Here is a 19,906-nt window from a genome sequence, read left to right as displayed (position 1 = left end):
GCCCAATTGGTTGTAATTTGATTTTCCTTTTGGAACCAATTGGTTCCAGTTGTGTTTTTAATTTCCTGACCGATTGGACCCAACTGGACTCATAGGCCAGATTCATGGTGTACCGCTGCAGGCGAAGTTATAGCCTTTGGGGTAGGGTTGAAATTTTCTTCTGTACGCCAATCAGTTGTTTGTGATCCGAACAGACAGTGACTTCTTTAACATTTTTTGACAGCTAGTGGTTTGTGATCCGAATAGGCAGTGACTTCTTTAACATTTTTTTGACGTGCAAGCACTTCGATGAGCTGCTCTTTCGATTTGTGCCTGCAGATACTGTTTGGCTGTCAGAGGTAATAAAGCGCAGATTTTGCCTTTAGATCTCCTTTAACAATATCTCTTGCCTTATAAAAGAGGGTGTTTCCGCAATAAACTCAGCTGGTAGTAGGCGCTCTTTGTGTCATCCCCTATTTTTCCTGTGTGTGTGCCTTTTGCGCCATTCTGAACTTCAATCATGAACCAGCAAGTTCTTCTGCAACGCTCTTTCTTTCACCGTCCTTATGACTGGCATACTTACTGGTTAGTTTTCTAGTTCTTATTTTTTCCACACCCCCTAGGGCGCCACATATCTTGTGGAAAAGTGGATTCAAATAAATGTACGCATACTTTCTTTTGATTTCGAAATGAGCGGAAAGGGGGCGTGCCTGCCCGCCACTTGGTATCGAAAATCGAAAACCTATGTTTTCGCTCATGTTTAGGAAAGTTTCTGGTTTTCTGTTTCCCCACAGAATGCTGTGGACCAAATGCCACTCACTTTTAATATATTTTGTTAGAGGAAGCGCTGGTTTCTAAACTCTGTGTTTTGATGAGCAAAGCGCGAAATTTGCCTGTTGAGCCAATCGAAGTCAACGATCACGCCAATGGTAGCCAATCGAAGACAGACGCAGCTAGCAGCGTTCTCGAAGTCGTGCTCGTCGGGCATCTATTCCTATCGTGACAGTCGACTGAGGATGCGTTGGCTGCTGAGCTCAGTCTGCGATTCATCCGCACACGCGGTCGCTGCTTTGCAGTTTCTCGAAACGCGACACAAACTTTACCACCAAGAAATTCGCAGACACCAAGCAACGCAAACATTCTGGCATTCAGCGTCGCTTTTTTAACCTCCGAGATCACGACGTGACCTGTTATTTACTTTTTGTGGTGTGTGCAGTTTTAAGGAGGGATGTGTGTGGTGCACTGTGGTTTAGAGCGCCGACAGGTTGTGAAATGTGCATGTCACTGCGGCACTAGAACCGCAGTGCCACTGGTCTGCAGGGAAGATTGGTGTCTTACCGTAGCGCCGCCGAGTAACCCCATGTAAAGCCACTGACAACGAACGAAACGAGTCGACGCCTCTGCTGGAGCATGTATGCTACCTGTAGATCCCGGGCTACGTGCTCATTCGTTCTCTCGCTTCGTTTTTTGCACAGCCAAGGTGGCCGTTGTGACAGGCTTTACGACGTGCTGCACCTTTTTCATGATTAAAAAAGAAGAATGAAGGAAAATCGATGCATCTGCGTGTAATAACGCGTAGTTATTACGAATGTAAACAACGCTGAGGTTATTATTGAGAGAAGGCATCTCCTGACCATGCCACTTCAGAAAACACATTTGAATACATAGGTGCTTCTGAAACTGGTCGAAGCACTGAAAACTGATTGAGAAATCTTAAAAACAGTTGCAGATTTTCAAACTTTCCTGCGCAAAGTAACATTAATCGGTTTTTCAACTATTGGCATTGTAGAGTAAAAACAGTTGAAGCTGTTCCCACTGTGTGTTTAGTATGTGACACAGTACAGCATTGGAGCCAACAATAAAATTCGCACTGTCGAAACCAGCCATGATAAATGCCTGTGATGTAGAACTGCTTGAATGTGAGCTAGTTGTTTCATATTTTGTTTAGATGCCAGCAGAACAATATGACGGGCAGAAGAGTGATGGGACTAGTCACCCACCCGCCCCCCAAACCAAGTTTCTTGAGTTGGTCATGTTATGAACTGCGCTCCCAATGTGACCAATGCATGAAGTATGGTTCTTTTATTAGAGGGAAACAAAACAAAAGTTTTTAGCATTCCTGCATGTATACACACATTCCTTCCGGCATTAAATCTTAGTGTCGTGTTCCGTCTACCAGTCTTGACCAATATTTCATTGTTTGGTTGAAATCCAAACGGGACACTTATATGTCTAGTTTTGCACATGTAGACATATAAGTGTCCCATTTGGATTTCAACCAAACAATGAAATATTGTTTGTATATATATTCTGTATACAGTCTGTACCTAACCGCTTCCTCCCTCGTCATCTTCGTCACTCGTTCTATTCATTTTACTGCAGAGGTAGCGCTACTGTCACTCTGCGAAAATGCCGGTCTGGGTCGCAGAAGCCTCTGTGGTGGCCCTCCCACCCACTTTTTTCGATCCAACCCTCCTGCACCCACCTGCATCCTCCAGGGGTGCCATTCATAACCCAAGTCTACCCTACAGAAATTCCAGCCACCTCCCCACCCCCCACCCTTAGAAAAGGGGCTGCCCACCCATCCATTGCCGCTCCCTACCCACCCCAACTCTGCCCTCCAGAAGCGCCACCCACCTTCACCCGCCTTGAGAAGAATTCTGCCGTGTGTGTGAAGCCTCGGCTTAGAGTAAAATCATTCATTAGAGTGAAAGTATCAAGGCAATATCGAGGGTAAATCCACCTGCTTTCACAGAATTGTTGCATCAGATGTCTTATCGACCTGTAATTTTTTACTCCTCTGCCCTTTCCCAATGGCCGCTGCTCAAGTGCCAGCACTCGGTAAGGTAGTTACGGCAGCCAGCACTTTACGCCCCCTGTGACCCTTACACAACTAGAGTTAAGCCTGATCCCGTTCCTCAAATGGTGCCACTTGTGCAGAAACCAAGATGGAGCTCACAGTGCTGATGGCCATCTGTGGGTGCCTGGCAGTTCTGTACATCCTGTTCAGGTACGTGGGTTGTGGTCTGGGCTGTGCAGACACCACCTCATGCCAGCTCTGCACGCAGGTATGGGAGGGACGCCCTGGAGGGCAGTGGGTCATCGGTGACCTATGTGGCTCACCGGAAGGAGTGCCGCCCCATGGTCCAGGTGCAGAACCCTTTCTGCGTTGCAGTCTCCCACAATGCTGACAATCCAGGTAATGATGCTTTGTGGAGGCTGCGCAGTGGGGAGTGTGTAAGCACTGGAATCGCACTAGCCCATTGAGGAAGTGGGGGGGGGGGGTAGTGGTTCTGAATAAAGACACGATAGCTATCGTTTTCTGTGAATAGCAAGAAGCGAAGGCACAGTAACTGTCCCGCTGTCTATGGACACTTGAACAATGCTGTGAGAAAAGGGTGAAGGTGGTGGAATAAGGGTGAGAGGAAGTGTAGCAGCAGAATAACACAAGAATGATGCAAGTCCAGAGCATGGAAATTGCAACCGCCACGGTGGTTCAGTGGTTAGGGCGCTCGGCTGCTGAGCCGGAGTTCCTGGGTTCGAACCTGACCACGGCAGCTGTGTTTGGATGAAGGCGAAACATAAAAGACCTCAGTGCACCTTAAATATTCCTTGGTGGTCGAAATCCCTCCACTAGGGCATCTCTTTCTTCCTTTGTACTCTCACTCCCTCCTTTATCCCTTCCCTTATGCAGGTGTCCACCAAGATGTGAAACAGTTACTGCGTCATTTCCTTTCCTCAAAACCAATTTTCAGTCTTCAAGTGGGAGGTGTTCTTAAAGGCCAAGCACAGTTCTGCACTGTAATAAAACTGTTTGTGAGGTTAATGTGCTGTTCTAGGCTGAGATAGAGGTAAAACAGGGGCGGAAGAGTGCAAACATGGAAAAATGAGCATAATTAGGCAGTTGGGCACTGCAGGAGTTTGTTACTTGGTTTACTGTGTAAAAACAAAGAAATTTTGTCTTTTTCACTGAGGAGGTTTGAAGAGATGACAGTGGCATCATGTTTGTGCAATGCAAGCACAGTGTCTCCTCCAGTCAGATCCTTTCTTTTCTATTTGTTTAGCACTCATTCTGTGCCTTCTACCACTTGCTTCTGTAACAAATTATGCAACTTTGCATAGTCTTTTCACCCTTTGTGGCCCCGACATCTACGATTGTGCACGTGACTTTCCAAGCATCTAGCGCTGTTCTCACGAAATCTGTGATGCCAGCTACATTCGACATCCCTTCTGGACAGAATGACGGGGCCATTTTGTGTCTGGAAAAAGGAATCACTTTTCCAAAGCAAGAGACAAACACGGATGTCACAAAGTTCTGCGCATGCCTAGAAATTGCTGTCTGGTGCCGTTACTTCTTTCTTCTCTGATGCGGCATAAAATTTTACTAAAGGACACTGTAGCTGGATTTTCATTGTGGAAACAGCTTTTGATGTTAAGGAAGATTATTAATTGGGCATAAATGTGTTTTATTAGCGAATACGGCTGCAATTCTGCGAGCGAGGAAAAGTGCGAGGTCTGTGCGAATTCCTAAAGAGTCTGAGCCATTCATGTTGTTTTTGTTAAATAGGTGGTACGAAATGTAGCCACGCGTATTTTCAGATTTTCCTCGATAGTAGAGCATGTGTCTGAAGGAGTCAAGTCATCTTGTCACAATTTATACAGCAGTAGTTGTTAACACTTGAACTGAAGTCTTAGTAGCAGTTGGATATATGTGCAGACAACAGTAAACACATTTCTCTCATTCATTGTGAAACTTATCTTCGGACAGCGCACACTTTACTGCATAGCATTGGCTTCAGCTGCATTGCTTTGTATGGAGGGCTGCCCTGTATGCTAAACCTCAAAATTACATCTGTTCAATAAAATATAACAGCTACTTCACTTGCTCTTAATTTTAAGAGTGTCAGCTCTTACTCATCACGTTTCGAGATTTCGTGGGGTCTGCTACCAGCCTGAGACTACAGCGCCATCTGTGGCAGCAACTTGAAAACAGCACATCTTGCATTGAGTCTTGTAGCGCCACCTAGAATAGCATTGTAGAAACAACCACCTGCCGCGTGCCAATGATGACGTCACGGTCCAACAGCTAACGCTCATTACTTTAGCGTCTTCCAGACTGTGGCGGCCTTTTTTTTTTTCACTGTGCACACACCTGCCCCCCAAATGGGGACTGAAATGTCCTTTTGTCAGTTGATTGCCATTTAAGTTGGTTTGATGGTGGTGTAGGTCACCTCGAGCTACAGCTGTGGAGCGAGTGCCCGTGCCAGGTGTGGCTCTACTGGGGCCTTAGCTACGCGGCATTGGCCAGCTGGCCACGGCAGGGGTGGCCCCGGCTGCGTGAGGCGGCTGCAGACAACCTCTGGGAGCAGGAGTGTGTGCGACGGGAAGAGCAGCCCATCAGGCAAGTGCGCGGTTGCTCGCGCTGGTGTGGAACACTTCCTTGCGCAGCTCGCGTGTGACAGGTGCGGCATATATGCTGACAGAGAGAAGTCAAGATCACCCATAGGGTTGCACTTGTTGGGATACTGTCAGTGGCAGCCCGAATAGGGTATTTTAGGGAAAATGGGGAATTATGAGGATTGGTTTCCCTTTGTTTCAGGGCACTGATTATTCCAAGAAGAAGCATTGCACCGAGGAAATGAAAATAATTAAAGTAGAGCAAAGCACATTAAACAGAACGAAGCAGGCATAATTGGTGAATATGGAGTTAACCCATTAATTCCCATGCATTGAAAACATCAGGTAAAATTTCCAAGACTTCATCATTAATGGCTCCTTTATGGCAAAAATGTAAAAGCTGGGAGCTTCATTATGAAATAATTAATTACATAGTAGTTGATTTGAGCTGAGGCATGTGTAGGAGTTCAAGTGAAAAATTCAAAAGTGGTCTATCATCTGTGAATGCAGCATTACGACCTCAAATTTTTGGCTGATTTGTGTTAGGGTTAGTTTTTGCGCAAATTTATCTTTTCGTGGGGTTCCTGCATTTCTGGTAGCCTATACTTAGGCCTTGTGTTGATAAATATGTTGGAGAAGAGCATTTCTTGAAGTATGCTAGCAATTCAAGCAGATATACGGGCAGAAATTAAAATTGTTCACATTTTAAAAATTATTCACATTTTAACGCTGGGTGTTACAGGATGAATGTATGATAAATAGGGCGTGACAAGAGCTTGCTGGAGCAATGACTCTTCCAGAATATTCATCAAAACTTACAAAATGCAGTTAACAACCAGTGTTTTCTGTGGAGAGTGAAAGCAAGCACAAAAGAACGAGTATTGATTTTAATTCACCATTTTGAGATGTGTTAGGTTATTTCATAGAGTTTTGGGAAGTTACCTGGCGATGGCCTGTCAGTTACATATGTAGGAAATACTTAAAAGTTGGACATAACTTCACCAGCGAAAGAACGAGACACGAGAAGAAGAAGAACACAGGACAACGCTGTCCAGCGTTGTCCTGTGTTCTTCTTCTTCTCGTGTCTCGTTCTTTCGCTGGTGAAGTTATGTCTGATGTACACCAACTAGCCCACATGGGTACCTTGTTACTTAGAAGTTGTTTTTAAGTACTATATTGTGTTTGTGTTTATCCTACTTCTGGTTCAAAAATGCATTGGAAAATTGCTGTTATAAACTTGTTACAAATCAATTTCTGCAGAATTTTCTGCCTGTCAAAAATGGTGCACAGTTGTAAAATGTCTAATCCAATTTGTTGATTACTTCTGTCAATTACTAGGTTTCTGCTCATTATTGGATGAACCTTATAGCCTTCCTGTGTACCCCAGCTAGTTTCTTGGTTACTTCATTAATAAAAGATAACCACATGACATTTGTGTACTCAAGTTTAGGTTTGATGAAAGTATTTAAGCTTGTAATTTATCACTTATCGCACTTAAAAGAACTTTCTGAGAAAAAAAAAACTTATTGTAGGTGTTGGAGCGAAGTTAACATATGGGTTTTATTTTGAAGTAGTCTGGTTTCGATATTTATGTGCTGTAACTGCTGATGTTGTAATTTCTGTAACATTTGGCTGCGTGGTTGTTTGCAATAAAGGTGACTTTTTACGTAAAGGCTAATTTGCCAGTTTATATTCTCCCTGGTATCGGCTCCAAAGACTTCATGGAAAAGCTTTGGGAGAAAAAGAAGTTTGGTAGGTAAGTTGTGCAAAAAAAGCAGACATGGCGACCGTTGTCCTCTTCGTGGCACCTCTTTTGCTTCCATATATGTCACCAACTGGCCCGTAATTCCACCCTTCCTGTGTTTTTTTTTTCTTCTTTTTTTAGTTGCTGCAGTCATTGTCGCAGCCATAGTATATACTCCATGATTACTTCGCTGCTGGTGCGCTTGCTGCGGAAGGTGCCATTCAGCTTTTTCACAATTGTAAATTGCAAATTAAATTGTAAATTATAGGGTTCAGTGCCCCAAAGCGGCACATGGGCCATGAGGGACGCCGTAATGGAGGACTGCCTCCAGATTAATTTAGACCACCTGCCGTTCTTCAACGTACATTGACATCACACATCACGTGGGTGATTTTGTATTTTTCTTTCATCGAAACATGACCTTGGCTGGGATTGAACCCGCGCCCTTGGAATCAGTAGCTCAACAGCAAAAACACTGCACCATTGTGGTGGGCTCATTTTTCGTAATTAGCGTCAGTTGTTTACTACTACGTGTACGCAACACGGGAGCCTAGAAACAGCACCAACAGATATCGTGTTCATGTTGTTTCTACTCATTGATGTCTTCGAGTCTTTCTTACCCTGTTTATGTCGTTTATATATACCAGAGCTTTCTGATCATACCAGCTGCAAAACTCTTTTTAGCGCCCATTCGGCGCTCTGATTTGTGCAAAATTTCGACAGCTGGCAGGATGAAGCTTCATCCGCAGACAGGATGGCTTTTGCGCTGCTAGCACACTAAAATGAATTCGGTGTAAGTTTATTGCGATTTTTTTTTGCCGAAATTTTCAGCCCTTAGCTATAAGGGACACCAAATACAGTAAATGGCTCGTATTTAATTATGACCACCTGGGGTTCTTTAGCGTCCGCTGACCATTGCACAGCACCAGGGACGGCGCTAAGATGTTTGTGATGGGGTGGCGTGAGGGGGGCTAGCAAATTTTGGTCAGGTGGGATGCTTCTGCGGCACAGTTCCTCACAAACATAAAATAGATGAACAGAACGCAGTGCAAAGAGCTTTAAGTACTCAATTAACAAGAATTCACTCTTGGGTTCTGAAGGAAGCGGTTGAAAAATGTTTGATGTGGTCCCAATAAATGTTTGGAGCGGCTACTGTTGCCCGTGGCCTTCCCTTGGTGCCATCACGGCACCACCCCGTGTTTGCATCTTTCCTCCATTGAAACATGGCTGCGGCGGCCATGTTTCGGGCGCTCAGGCGTCCAGTGCTCACGCTGAGCTGCCGGACGTGTAGATGGCCAGAGGTCCCTGCCGGATTTTGATTTGGAGCAGCTTGTATGTCTCCATGCCGCGGGTGGTGTTATTCGATCTGTACCCACAGCATTGCGCTTTTGAAATGGTTGTTATCTTGTAGTCTAGATGGCGGCGAGCGGCGTACGTGGCGTGGTGCGGTGCCCGTCATGGAGCCCGGGCTGCGGGTTTCGCTCGGGGTGCTGCTGGTGCGGAGGGACGATGAGGCGGATCCCTCGCAGGTGGTGAGTGCGGCCTAGCTGCTTTTCCTCTGGACAGCCTGGTTACCCAGTGCCGCAGTTCAAGTCAGAAGCAGCCGCGCCATTTTGGTACTAAAACACTGTTTCGTGCCTCAGCGGTAGGCTGTATACAGGGTGTTTCACCTAAGACATTGTACTGAATAGTTAACTTTTTATCTATTACTGTAAGGCTCCTTAATTATTGAGAGGCGTGTAGCCCACCGTAATTAATATCCATATCTTGTTTTTAGAATTTCGAAAACGCGATTACCCCCGGCCCTGTGGCCCAACAAATTTTGGCTATGTCGATGAGTTACGTGCACTGGAGAGGTTGCTTTGCCTGCAAGCGTCCTGAGAGTGCATGCATTTTGGCGCGATGTAGCCAGAATTTGTTGGGCCACAGCGCTGAGGGTAATCGCGTTTTCGAAATTCTAAAAACTGATATGGATATTGCTTACGGTGGGCTACACGCCTCTCAATAATTAAGGAGCCTAACAGTAATAGTTAAAAAGTTAACTATTCAGTATTAGTTAACTAGGCGGCTAATTAGCATGCTTTAGCTGTATTTTGATGTTCTTCACCCTTGACAGTGGTGATATGCCGAAAAAAGCGCCCTTCTAACTCAAAAAAGCCTGTTTTTAAAATTTGGGTAAAATCTTACGTGAAACACCCTGCATATGCGGGTCAGGACTTCGTACGTGGCCAGGTGTTCAAGTCTTATTGCAGGCGCCACATATGTCGGGGGTAATCAGTATAATCTCGCCTGAAGGGCAGCTGGAGTCCTTCGATATGGTCATTACCTTCCACAGATGTTTGGTGTGGGTACAGAAGCACCTGTTAGGGGTACACCTGTGAATTGAAATATGGCAGCCAAGCCGCACCGCCACTGAAGTACAGTGTAGTGAAGGTGTAGTGTACTGTACTGAAGGGTTATGGCAGACGCTGCTCGTTTAAAGCCCATTTGTGTTCGTTTCTGAGATTTGCTCGTGGGATCATTGGCAAGTCACGTCTACGCTCTTCCGGCCAGGGTGCATGCACGTTGGGCATGCTAACGGGGCTGTGTGTCTTTACAGTAGCTTTGTTTATTTTGTAGGGGAGGAGGAAGGCCATCAAGCTGGCTGCCAGCTTTTTTTTCCCACCCTTCCCTCATGGACGGGATGAAAAATAAATGCCTTATTTTCATTCATATTGCATAGAAATTCATGTGGTTTCCTTATGTTTTCTGTATAATTTTTATACCCTTTCCACATTGCTTCTACATGATTTGCGTATGGTGGGCATGGCGTAATACGGTGCCGATATGAATTTTGGCTTTTCCAATTGCATTGTTTATTAGCCCATGTATGTAGGCTCCGTTATGTTGCGTATGGTTTCCGTGTGAGTCATATGGAAGTCATGCGGAATTGTGGGAATATGTTGGCAATCGCCATATGGAACGTTTCATAGACCGTTCAAGTGAGGCTGGTGGCGTCAGGTGAACACCCCCTGTAATGAACACGTGGTGCGGTTGTCGCTCTGCAGGTGGCGCTACTAGCGGCTATGGAGGCGGTCCCCAATGGGGTTCGCCTGCTGGCGCAGCACGTGAAGCTGGCTGGCGGCCAGAGTTGGCCCCTGCGCAGCCTGTTCGCACCTTCGGGCCCCGTGTGCGTGGTGTGCCAGGCGGAGCCTGCCAACTTGGCGCTGCTACCCTGCCGACACGCGTGCCTCTGCGAGGCCTGCTTCGCCCGCGTACACAGCTGCCCCGTGTGCCGGGCGCGCATCGTGGCCTGCTTCCGCGTAGACCCCGACACGCTGCAATGACGTGTGTGTTTCAATATCCGCGACTCCAAAGTGCTGACTGTGTGCTGTGTTGGCTTCCAGCGGCTTTGTAAACGATGCGCTGCTCAGATTTATTGTTAAGCCGGGTGAACTGTGCTGTGAAATAGTCGAACGGTGCTGGTCTTCATATCTACTGTCATAAAGAGAAGAACTTTGCACAGAAGGGGCCACATACTGGTAGCCCTACGAGGGCTGCGTGGCTCTCCATCGATGGCAGGCAATCTCTGCACGTGATGCGCATAGACCACGTCTGTGCTGCCGTGATACATCCAGGAGGAGAGATTCCACGTACCGTTGGGTGGCGTAACTCTTCTAAGTGAGCGGGAACCCTGAAGGAGCTTTATTGGTTCCCGTTATGCCTGAAGGTATTTATATTCGGTGTCTATAGATGAACTCATGTGGTTGACCTGTGAACAAGACTGTTGGCCTGGCTCCGTGCGAACTTGTACGGAGAGGCCGGAGCGTAGAGACAGCGGATGGGACCAAGAACACCTTTAGCCCTCTGCATCGACCACTGCAAGATAAACAGAGGGCATCGTGTGGAAATATTCTAATTTGCCGCGTGCATGCGAAATAATGTTTCGCAGGTGATTGTCATATGCTCTATATAGAAATAAGGGAACAACTATTGTTCCAAAGAGGAATTCTGTGCTTGTTTTGTTGGAATTCTGTGACACAAACAAAAGAGCTTTCTCTGGATGGAAGGACAAGCTGCAGCTACTTTAGTTTTTTCCCCCTAAAAAGGAACCACTAAAGTGCGCTTATTTACAGAATACCTTTCCCACTTCTTTTCTTCTCATGCCTACCCCAGCCTCTTTTTTAGCGTGCAGCTCCTGTGCTAATGGAGTGCAGCTAATGCAGCTAATAGAGCGGACCAGGTGTTGCCACCGTAGGCCCATAAAGTCAAATGCAAATAAGGTAAGAACCGCTTCCACTTTCATGGAGCTGAACACACAAAAAAAAGGGATGAAACATTGCTGCTTTAGTTTTTTTCAGGAGCCTTTTCAAGCAAAGCTTCTAATTAATTTAGTGTTCAGACCTTAGTGCTTGAAATCACCAAAGTGATCCATGCTCTCAAACAAAGGTTAGCAAAATGAAGAGAAAGCTGGGTGCAATGCTGTCTTGATCAGAGTGGCAAACACTGGAGCAATGGGCAGTAAGTGGGCATCCGTACAACTATTCAAAAACTTTGTTGGTGACTCGGTGCTCCATCCACTGGCGGCCATGTCACTTTCAGATCAGTCTGTCTGGTGTTCTACTACCTCACTGTTGGGGTATATGCCGCCAGGTGGCGCAGCTGTATCTTCAGAACTGACCAAAGTTCGGTCAGCCAGCATTATTCATAACACATTTCTTATGTCTAGGTGTTCCCACGAGCGTGAACAAAAAATAGTGCAGCTGTAAGTCCAACAGTCCTGTCTCGGCACACTCTGTACTACGAGTCTGTATGCTTTCATGAGAAACGTGCAACAACGCTTATGAGGCATATTTAGATTAATGCATATTTGACGGCATAGATATTTAAATAAAAATCTGATAGTCTCACGATGAAAAAGAGAGAAATTTGGGAGTAATCTGAGCGCTGGAAGGCAGGAAGCCAATGCAGACAAAGCAACCAACTGGTAAAGCCGCGCGCCGCTTGCAATCGGAGCCACGAATGCAACTGGCCACGTGAGCTGGTCTTATCACTTCTGTGTTTCTCTTTCCCCCTCGAGTGGCTGCAGCTCTGAAGCGAACGTACTCGTCAGAGGGAGCTCAACCAGGGTTTCCTCTGCGTGCAGCCGGGCAAACAAAACAAACGGAAAAAATTGGCACTGGTTTTAGCTCTGGTTGAACCTGATGGATTGCGAAAGCAACGAGGAGAGAGGGAGAGCAGAGGCGATGGAGAGCGCGCGGCAGCGGCGGCGGCCCCGGATGGCTAGCTATGCGCCGCTACTGCGCATGCGCAACTGGCAAGCGCGGTGGCGGCACCTCTGAGTCACCCGCGCAGCGACGGCGGCGGCGCGCCAGCTGTGTGCCGTGTGACGTCACTGCTCCTCGCGCATGCGCTGTATGGCCTTTCGTCAGCTCCGCGAAATGGCTCGGCGACTCGCGTAGGGTTGCTTTCGCAACAAAAATTGCTGCCTCTCCCGAGGGTGCATGTAAGCATGAAATGGTTACGAGTGTCTTTCGCTGCCTGTCGTGCCGCTTTCTTCAGGCGCTGTTCTAGCTGGGCAGCGCTCTGAGCGCCTATCGAAGGTTTTTCTTGTCACGTCGAAGCGATCGCCTGTAAATATGCGTCCTTGGGTAGGCAGTCGCGGTCCGTGGCGCCCTTGTCACATTCGCGAGCGGCCATGGCGTTGTCAGCAGGGACAAGCATGCAGTCTTCTGCTGTGGCGTTAAACTCTCAGAGTAATCGATCGGTTTCCGCAAGACGCTTCCTACCTCTGCTTTCACCACGTTCCATATTTCTCGGCCTATAGGCAGCAGTCACAGTGACAACATTTAAATGCAGAACGATGTAGAAGCGTACGCGGCCACGACGCGACGTAGGCCTGACAAGAATGTAGGAGAAGCAGCGCGTTCAAGTGCTTTCCGAGCATGTATACACCTGCCTGCCAAAAGGGGAGGAGGACAAATTTATTTTGTCAGAAGCATGTATGTGTAGATGGTTCCGTGCTAGACGGCATCCTCGACTGATGGCGACCTGGGCGGCCCACTCCACGGGGACCTGGACGGCTGGGTCTGAGCTGGCTAACACGACTTCTCACTGCTCGAGAACGCCACGAGCTTCCGCCGCAGCACAGTGAGACTTGTTTCCAAATACTACCTGAATGCGCTTCAAACTGCTACCGCCTCGACCGCCGACATGGGGCGGTCTTCTACGTGCGTGAAGGACCTATGTGTGCGGCACCGTGGCGCCATCCTTGGGAACGTCGCGGAAGCCGCTGTTCCGCGCAGAGCCCCGCTCACACCGGGGCCCCCTAGCTCTTACCCTGGAGCGGCCCCCTGTGAATAGATGGAAAACTTTATCGCGCAAGCGAGTTTGGACACTTCAAGGGCCCACGGCCACCGCACAACCCTCACATTACGAGCATTTGTCCAGGCCACGTAGGGCCACGGCACTGGCACGCCGGTTCACACAGCGAAGTTGGGTGCCCGGGTCCTGCGACACAACGAGGGCCTCCCATTCGTCCCGTGTTCAGATGGCGGGCTGTCCCTGCGAGAGAGGATTGGCAGGGCAGGCAAAGAGGATGTGGTCCAGGGTGGCTTGCGATTCTCCGCAGAGACTGCGCTCTGTGGAAATGGGGCGTTAGTAGGATAGAACGAAGCTCAGGGGTGGGAAGAGTTCGGGTCTGGAGTCTCCTCCAGGGGATTTGTTGGGGAGTGGGATAGGCCGAGTTGGGGAAGGGGGTACGTAGAGTCGACGGGCAAGGCGTGCTTCTTTTTTGAGGTCTGAGAACGTGTTGCCCGCTCGCTCGAGAAATCCCGGCTGGGGACGCCGTTTGCGCGGCAAATAAGTCCTCGGGCTATGTTATCGGCGGCCGCACTTCCGGGATTGCCTGAGTGAGTCGGCACCTATACGAGCTCAATGCGCTTATCAGAATTTAGGGTGCACATATTCTTAATATTTATTTGCCTCGCAGGGAGTGTACGCGTTGGCGGGCAAAGTTAAGAATGGCTGTTTTGGAATCGTAACTATGAAATCCGCGTTGGTTTGGGCGAGTTCTAAGGCTATAGCAGCTTCATCTGCTTCTTCTGGGGTACAGGGGTGGGGGCTGCTGGATGGCAAGTCATAGCTACTGAACGGGCTGGACCGCACTCGGCGTCTACCTAGCGTACATCCTCTGAAGTTCCATATTCGTTATGGGGAGCTTTGGCTTCCGCGACTTGGCGGGATTGATGACTCTCTGGGTGGAGCGGGAAAGTGGAGTCTTCGATTGCCATTAGTAAGCGGTAATCTACTGATGCGGGTTAACTGCTGTTTGTCCTCAGTTTGTCTGTAATCCTGCGAGCATCACGTCGCTGCTGCGCCAGCTCATATAGTGCGTTGAGCTGTGCATTCATTCTCTTGAAGCATCACGATCGGGGAGTTATGCGGGGAAGACAAGCGAGGGCCTTCATAACCTCTCGATTCACGGCTTCAAGGCGATCCCATTGTGCCCTTGTCAAATGCTAGAACTGGGTTTGTTAAACTAGGCGTAGTTGCACAACCGCTGTCACCAATTTCCGTGCAGCATATGAGCGAGCACCGCCTGTGTTGGGGGCAACACGTGTAATTACACCCAACTACTCAACCGTCTGGTTTTCGGCCCGAGAGAGCCAAGCAGTCCCCGTTCCCGACTGATGGGTCGTCAAGACTGGAATTTTTCTCTCCAACGTTCTTGAAGTGGGGTGCTGGATATGGATGTCTCCGAGATGGATGCATAAGAGAATGTGCTTGGGGCACTGCTTAATGAAGGCCAGCGCGGATGAGCTCCCTGTAACAGCTTTTCGCTGAAATAGGCTGGAGCGCCAAATTTGCTGTTGAGAGCGCGTGGCCGCGATAATGCTTCACCGTCATGTCTCATCCTGCAGATGGCGTCACGACGTAATCAGAGGCGCCCATGGAGAAAGAAAAGCTTACGAAAGGCCCTCGCTATCCGAGCTGCATGAGAAAAAAAATGCGCCGAAAGTCACGTGTTTTCGCAAGGACTATTGGAGCCTTGGCCGATGACACAGCCAATAGTAACGTTGGGCGCAGCGGCTTCGTATGCTTCATTGTTTGCTGCGCGCTGAGGCAGCGGCCAACTAACGAGGAAGAGTCGTCAAGTCTGGCGTCAAAAAATGACGTAACGGCCTCTCCTAAATTCTTTCCTTCCTCCACTGAGGCGCCGGTAGAACGTTCCCGCCCTCTCTGCCACCGTTCGCAGCTGCATTTCGTCTCGCAGCAATGTCGACAGGTGGCGCGATGGTGAAAGGAAAAAGCGCACACAAAGGCAAGTCAGCGAGCGAAGAAGAGAGCACAGGGAACGCTGAGTTTGTAAAGCCAGCGTGTCATTATCAGTCTACGTCGAATGCATTGCAATGCACTCACTTCCGCGTTGCTTCCCAGTGGGCATTGAAACTCTCTTGGAAGTTCAGGATGTCTGCAGGACGTCCAGTGGAGGTTCAGTGCCCATCGGGTTGCTCTGTGCTTTAGAGACTCCGTTCTTATTTTATAGACCTGACCGCGCCAGGCGCCACGCAGTAGTACGCCCGCAGAAAACCGTGCCGTACAAATCGGAAGCACAGTAGGCGCACACTCTATGAACAGGGCAATGCACTCAAGTCTAAAAGGTTACCAAACATGCCAGTTGCCATCAGGAAGTGTAACAGGGATGGTGAAGCTACTGAGCTTCAGGTTACGAGAGACCTAGTCCTATACAACGACCTAAACGCCATAGACTTCCCAAATCCAGCCGCTGGCGTAAACAATCTAGGATTTTCGGCCGCTCCGCTGCAAAGTGGCAGCAAGAGCTGCATGCACCACTCCTCTCTCTCTCTCTCCCCGACAACCAACCGGCGCAAAACAAGAACAAAGGAACTCGCTGCCAAATGGGAGGATTGAGAGCAATTTCTGTATAAACGTGCCCGTTCAGACCCCGGAAACTAAACTATGAGGATGTGCATAGGCTGCTTCGTATTTCTTCTGATCTCAGCGCAGAAACCCACGCTAACCTTAGTAATACCCTTAGTATCATGCAATATTGGCTGTACAGATGTTCATATTTTTTTCCCTCCCGCAAGTATGCGGCAAATATGAGTTACTATAAGAGAGTAAAAACGGAGTGAGTAGTCCTCTGTATGGAATGCTTACTGTTGGCAACGGAGGCGTATTAACTGCATAGTGAGTGGAAGCAGTTAACTTTTAAACGCGGCACCGGTCTTGAGGTCAACAAATAGAGGCGAACAAAATCTTGGTTAAAATCTTCGTAACTGCGATAATTTCGCATGTTTTGAAGACAGAATCAGTTTCCGTTACCGACCGTAGGTATTCCGTATTTTTAGGGATGTAAGTCCCCTTTTTACTCCCTTTTAGGATAATGCGCATGTAGAGAGTATAGGATTTACTTTGTGTGGAAAGTCGCATGCGTTTTCCCCTAATCCGTGTTCTGTGTATAGCGAGCACACTTGAAGGTCTTTGTAGAGAGCAGGCCGGGATTTGAGCCCGGCCGAAGCCCCGACTGGGCCGCTTAACCGATTAGGTGCAGAGGAACGATGTGCATAGAGCACTGCTGCCTATGGGGCACTGCACGGGCTCGGGCCGGCTCGAAACCCCCGGCTTAAAATTGCAGGCTCGGGTTGGGCTCGGGCCGGGCTCAGACCTGTCCATAGATCGAGCCTGTCTCCGGCTTTTGGTTCATTGTTTTAGAATGAATGAAGTACAATTGGGGCGTTCTAGCAGTCACAAGGATGAAACAGGGCCATGGTGTAGGCTGAGAAAAATGGTTACTCAGTGTTTATCTAATTATTTTTTTAGTGTCTGCTCTAGTTTTATTTTTTTCACGCGAGAAAAATTACAAACAATACAGTTTCTTTTTTTGGCTGCCTGCTCGGAAATTTTTGAAAATGAAATAATCCCGGCGCTAAATTCTCTCCCGAGAGTTTTTCATTGACGCGGAATGAGAGAAAGCTTAACTATACGTTATTTGTTGATCGAGTTCAATCAGTGTCACTCACAGTGCAATGTCTGAGTAATTTCGGGCGTACACGCCCGACTGCGTTGAAAGCTACAAGAGAAGTTTTATGACACTTTTCAGTGAGTGAAGAGCAACAGCGAAAGACCGATCTCGCTGGTTCTAAAGCGAAAAATCGAGCAACTCACATTGGCTTGGGCTGTTTCAGCTATCAGCGAGCGCAAGCCGTCGGTTCTACCAAAAGGCAGTGCGCATTTGTTCGATTTTGTCCTGCCGATTTTGGGCAGGACATGTAATGCGAAGGCAAGATAACCGCTGGTCCTTAAGGGTAACGGAGTGGATTCCAAGAGAAGGCAAGCGTAGCAGGGGCGCCAGAAATTTAGGTGGGCGAATGAGATTAAGAAGCTTGCAATGATAGGGTGGCCGCAACAGGCAAAGGACAGGGTCAATTGGGGAGATGTGGGAGAGGCCTTTGCCCTGCAGTGGGCGCAGTCAGGTTGATGATGATGATATGCTACCGCTCGCGACTGGACATTCGAAGCCTAGTGAAAACCGCGCGATGAAGGCCTCCCTCATTCGAGTGCTCGACGGGCAGCCGTTTGTTCCAAGATCGTCACTGATTGTGTGTCTCAACTTCCCCAAAAAAACATGTGTACACGCACCCTCCTCGTGTTCTCTTCATTTTTGCATTTGCCAAACTAAATTCTTCAGCGTTATTGAGATTCTAGCCCCATTGCCAGCAGCTTCTTTACTTGTGTAGTTGGAATTTATTCGCACACAGTGAGGAATAAACCCGTTGCGCTCCTGCGGGAGCTAATACGGCCAGTCCCTAGCCGGTCCTCACGCCGAGCTTGACGACCCGGTCCGGGATCAGTAAAGGGATAATTTAGCGGGCCTGGGCCACGCTGGGGTTTGAGCCACGGGTTTGGGGTTCGGGCCTCAGAATGAGGCCCTTTCCCGGAAGAAAAGGAAGAAAGGAGAACAGTTTCCTTCCTTTTGAGGATGGAACTTTTGAGGCGTGCGTTTTCCCGTTGCCATCGACGACGTAAATGGATGAAAGGACATGTTGCTGGAGCCATCAAATATTTACTACACCCTGCCCATAACTCATCCGTACTGAGGCTACAGCTTTTGTTCTGCACTCCAAATTGGAGTAAAAGGGAAGTAAGTTGTCCTCTAGGACACTCTCTTTTGTAGAAGGGAGTGTTCTAGAGGATAACTTACTATTTACTCCCATATAGACGTAGTAGTGTTGTAGCTTGAGCTCCAAGGCCGTTGGTGTTCCTTTCTTCTTCAATCTCATCGCTGCACTCAACCCGCTGCGAACGTGCTATGCAGTTGCGTTTGATGGACGCGAAACGCGAAGGCGCTGGTGTGCTGCGCAATGTCAGGGCGCGTTAAAGATGCCCAGTGGTCGAAATTATTCCGGAGACCTCCACTACGGCACCTCTTTCGTGTATAGGAACCAGACCACAATACCCTGCGGTCTATAACTATTCTGGATTTGAAAAGAGCGACGAAAAACTCCGAGGAAGGAAGAGAAAAAGCACTCAGTAGTAAGAGGAACAATTGCAGCTGTTAAGAATCTCGCTTCATAACAGATATGCAGTTAAACCTCGTCATAACGAGGTCGAAGAGGCCCCATGATCTATTCGCTGTAGCCGGTGCTTCGTTGTAGCCGTTCGTGACCTTGAGTGCAGTTGTCACATGTGAACAGGTTCATGTGCCACCGTGTAGACTGAGGACAAACTAGTATTTAATATGCCATCGATATGTGCTTAGAGAGCCTTCAACACGCACACCGAGTGCCGAATACAGGTACACAAACCAAATATATCAGCTTCCCCAACGCGCGTCTGTTTTTTCCATGGCCTGAATGAATGTCAACGTGTAGAAATCGGATACTGTGGGCTACCCTCGTAGACGACGATAAGGAGTGATGTAATGAGAATATTTAGCCTTGTTTTCTAGGTGCTGAAGCTGACAAGGGGTAGTGACGAACAGAACACGAGGCGGCGATTTCGATGCCAGTGCCCGTTATGGTTTGCTTCACCGCATGACGCACGAGCTGCACACCCGCAATAACACTTCACTGCATAACGGTTATGTCTTGTGAAGAAGAAGTACGACAAACCGAAGGCGATAACGCTTCACTGCATAACAGCTATGTCTTGTGGAAAATGGTCACGACAGACCGAAGGCGATAACGCTTCACTGCATAACAGTTATGTCTTGTGGAGAATAGGTACGACAGACCGAAGGCTAGTGAAAAACCTCTAGAAAAGAAATCTCAGATACTTAGAAGCCAACGTATCTCAGCTTCTTTGCAGTTCCTTTTCCACACCGCGATTTTGGACAGCATGCTCAGAAGTGTGTCGAAATTCTTCGGAATATTTCTCTGCAGCCGATGCAACTGGTTCGACTATGACGGCCTTTTGGTCACCGGAAGCTGTCGCGCTCTCATTTTCCACCGCTTTCACAAGTACTAGTCTTGTGTAAGTACGGTTATTTGGACACGATCGAGCACACGAAACGCACTGTCGAACTGCCAAGACGTGCGCAAACGGTAACCACATCCCATTTAAGGATTCCCGACTAAAAAAAAAAAAGTTTTGAGGAAAGGAAATGACGCAGTAACTGTCAAACCTTAACCCATGTACAGTCCCTGTCAAAAATATGCAGCCCAAGAGATTTGCTTCCAAGCCGTGTTGCGGGGCTCCTAAGCATATTTGACAGTCCTAAGCTTGGGAGGGTTAAGAACTTAAGTTCCTCCCGCATTCGTGATGTTAGGGTCCCTGAGTATG

General features: G+C 48.1%; 1 protein-coding gene across 2 annotated transcripts; it reads left to right on the top strand.

The window, feature by feature from the left end:
- Positions 1 to 856: 856 nt before the first annotated feature.
- On the top strand, positions 857 to 11,108 carry LOC149331385 (uncharacterized). Of its 2 annotated transcripts, none has more exons than XM_089556508.1 (6): positions 857 to 1,185; positions 2,920 to 2,989; positions 3,048 to 3,178; positions 5,206 to 5,380; positions 8,532 to 8,652; positions 10,168 to 11,108. In XM_089556508.1, the coding sequence occupies exons 2-6, from the start codon at positions 2,928 to 2,930 to the stop codon at positions 10,444 to 10,446; spliced, it is 768 nt and encodes a 255-aa protein (XP_089412634.1). In that variant the 5' UTR covers positions 857 to 1,185; positions 2,920 to 2,927; the 3' UTR covers positions 10,447 to 11,108. The 2 variants fall into 2 exon arrangements, with proteins under 2 accessions (XP_089412634.1, XP_089412633.1); XM_089556507.1 differs by having other exon boundaries at positions 859 to 1,391.
- The last annotated feature ends 8,798 nt before the right edge of the window (positions 11,109 to 19,906 follow it).

This window comes from Amblyomma mixtum, chromosome 8 (assembly GCF_055824585.1).
Source record: "Amblyomma mixtum isolate Tamu chromosome 8, ASM5582458v1, whole genome shotgun sequence".
Taxonomy (NCBI): domain Eukaryota; kingdom Metazoa; phylum Arthropoda; class Arachnida; order Ixodida; family Ixodidae; genus Amblyomma; species Amblyomma mixtum.
Note: the sequence above shows the minus strand (reverse complement) of the source record. Positions and strands in the feature narration are given on the sequence as shown.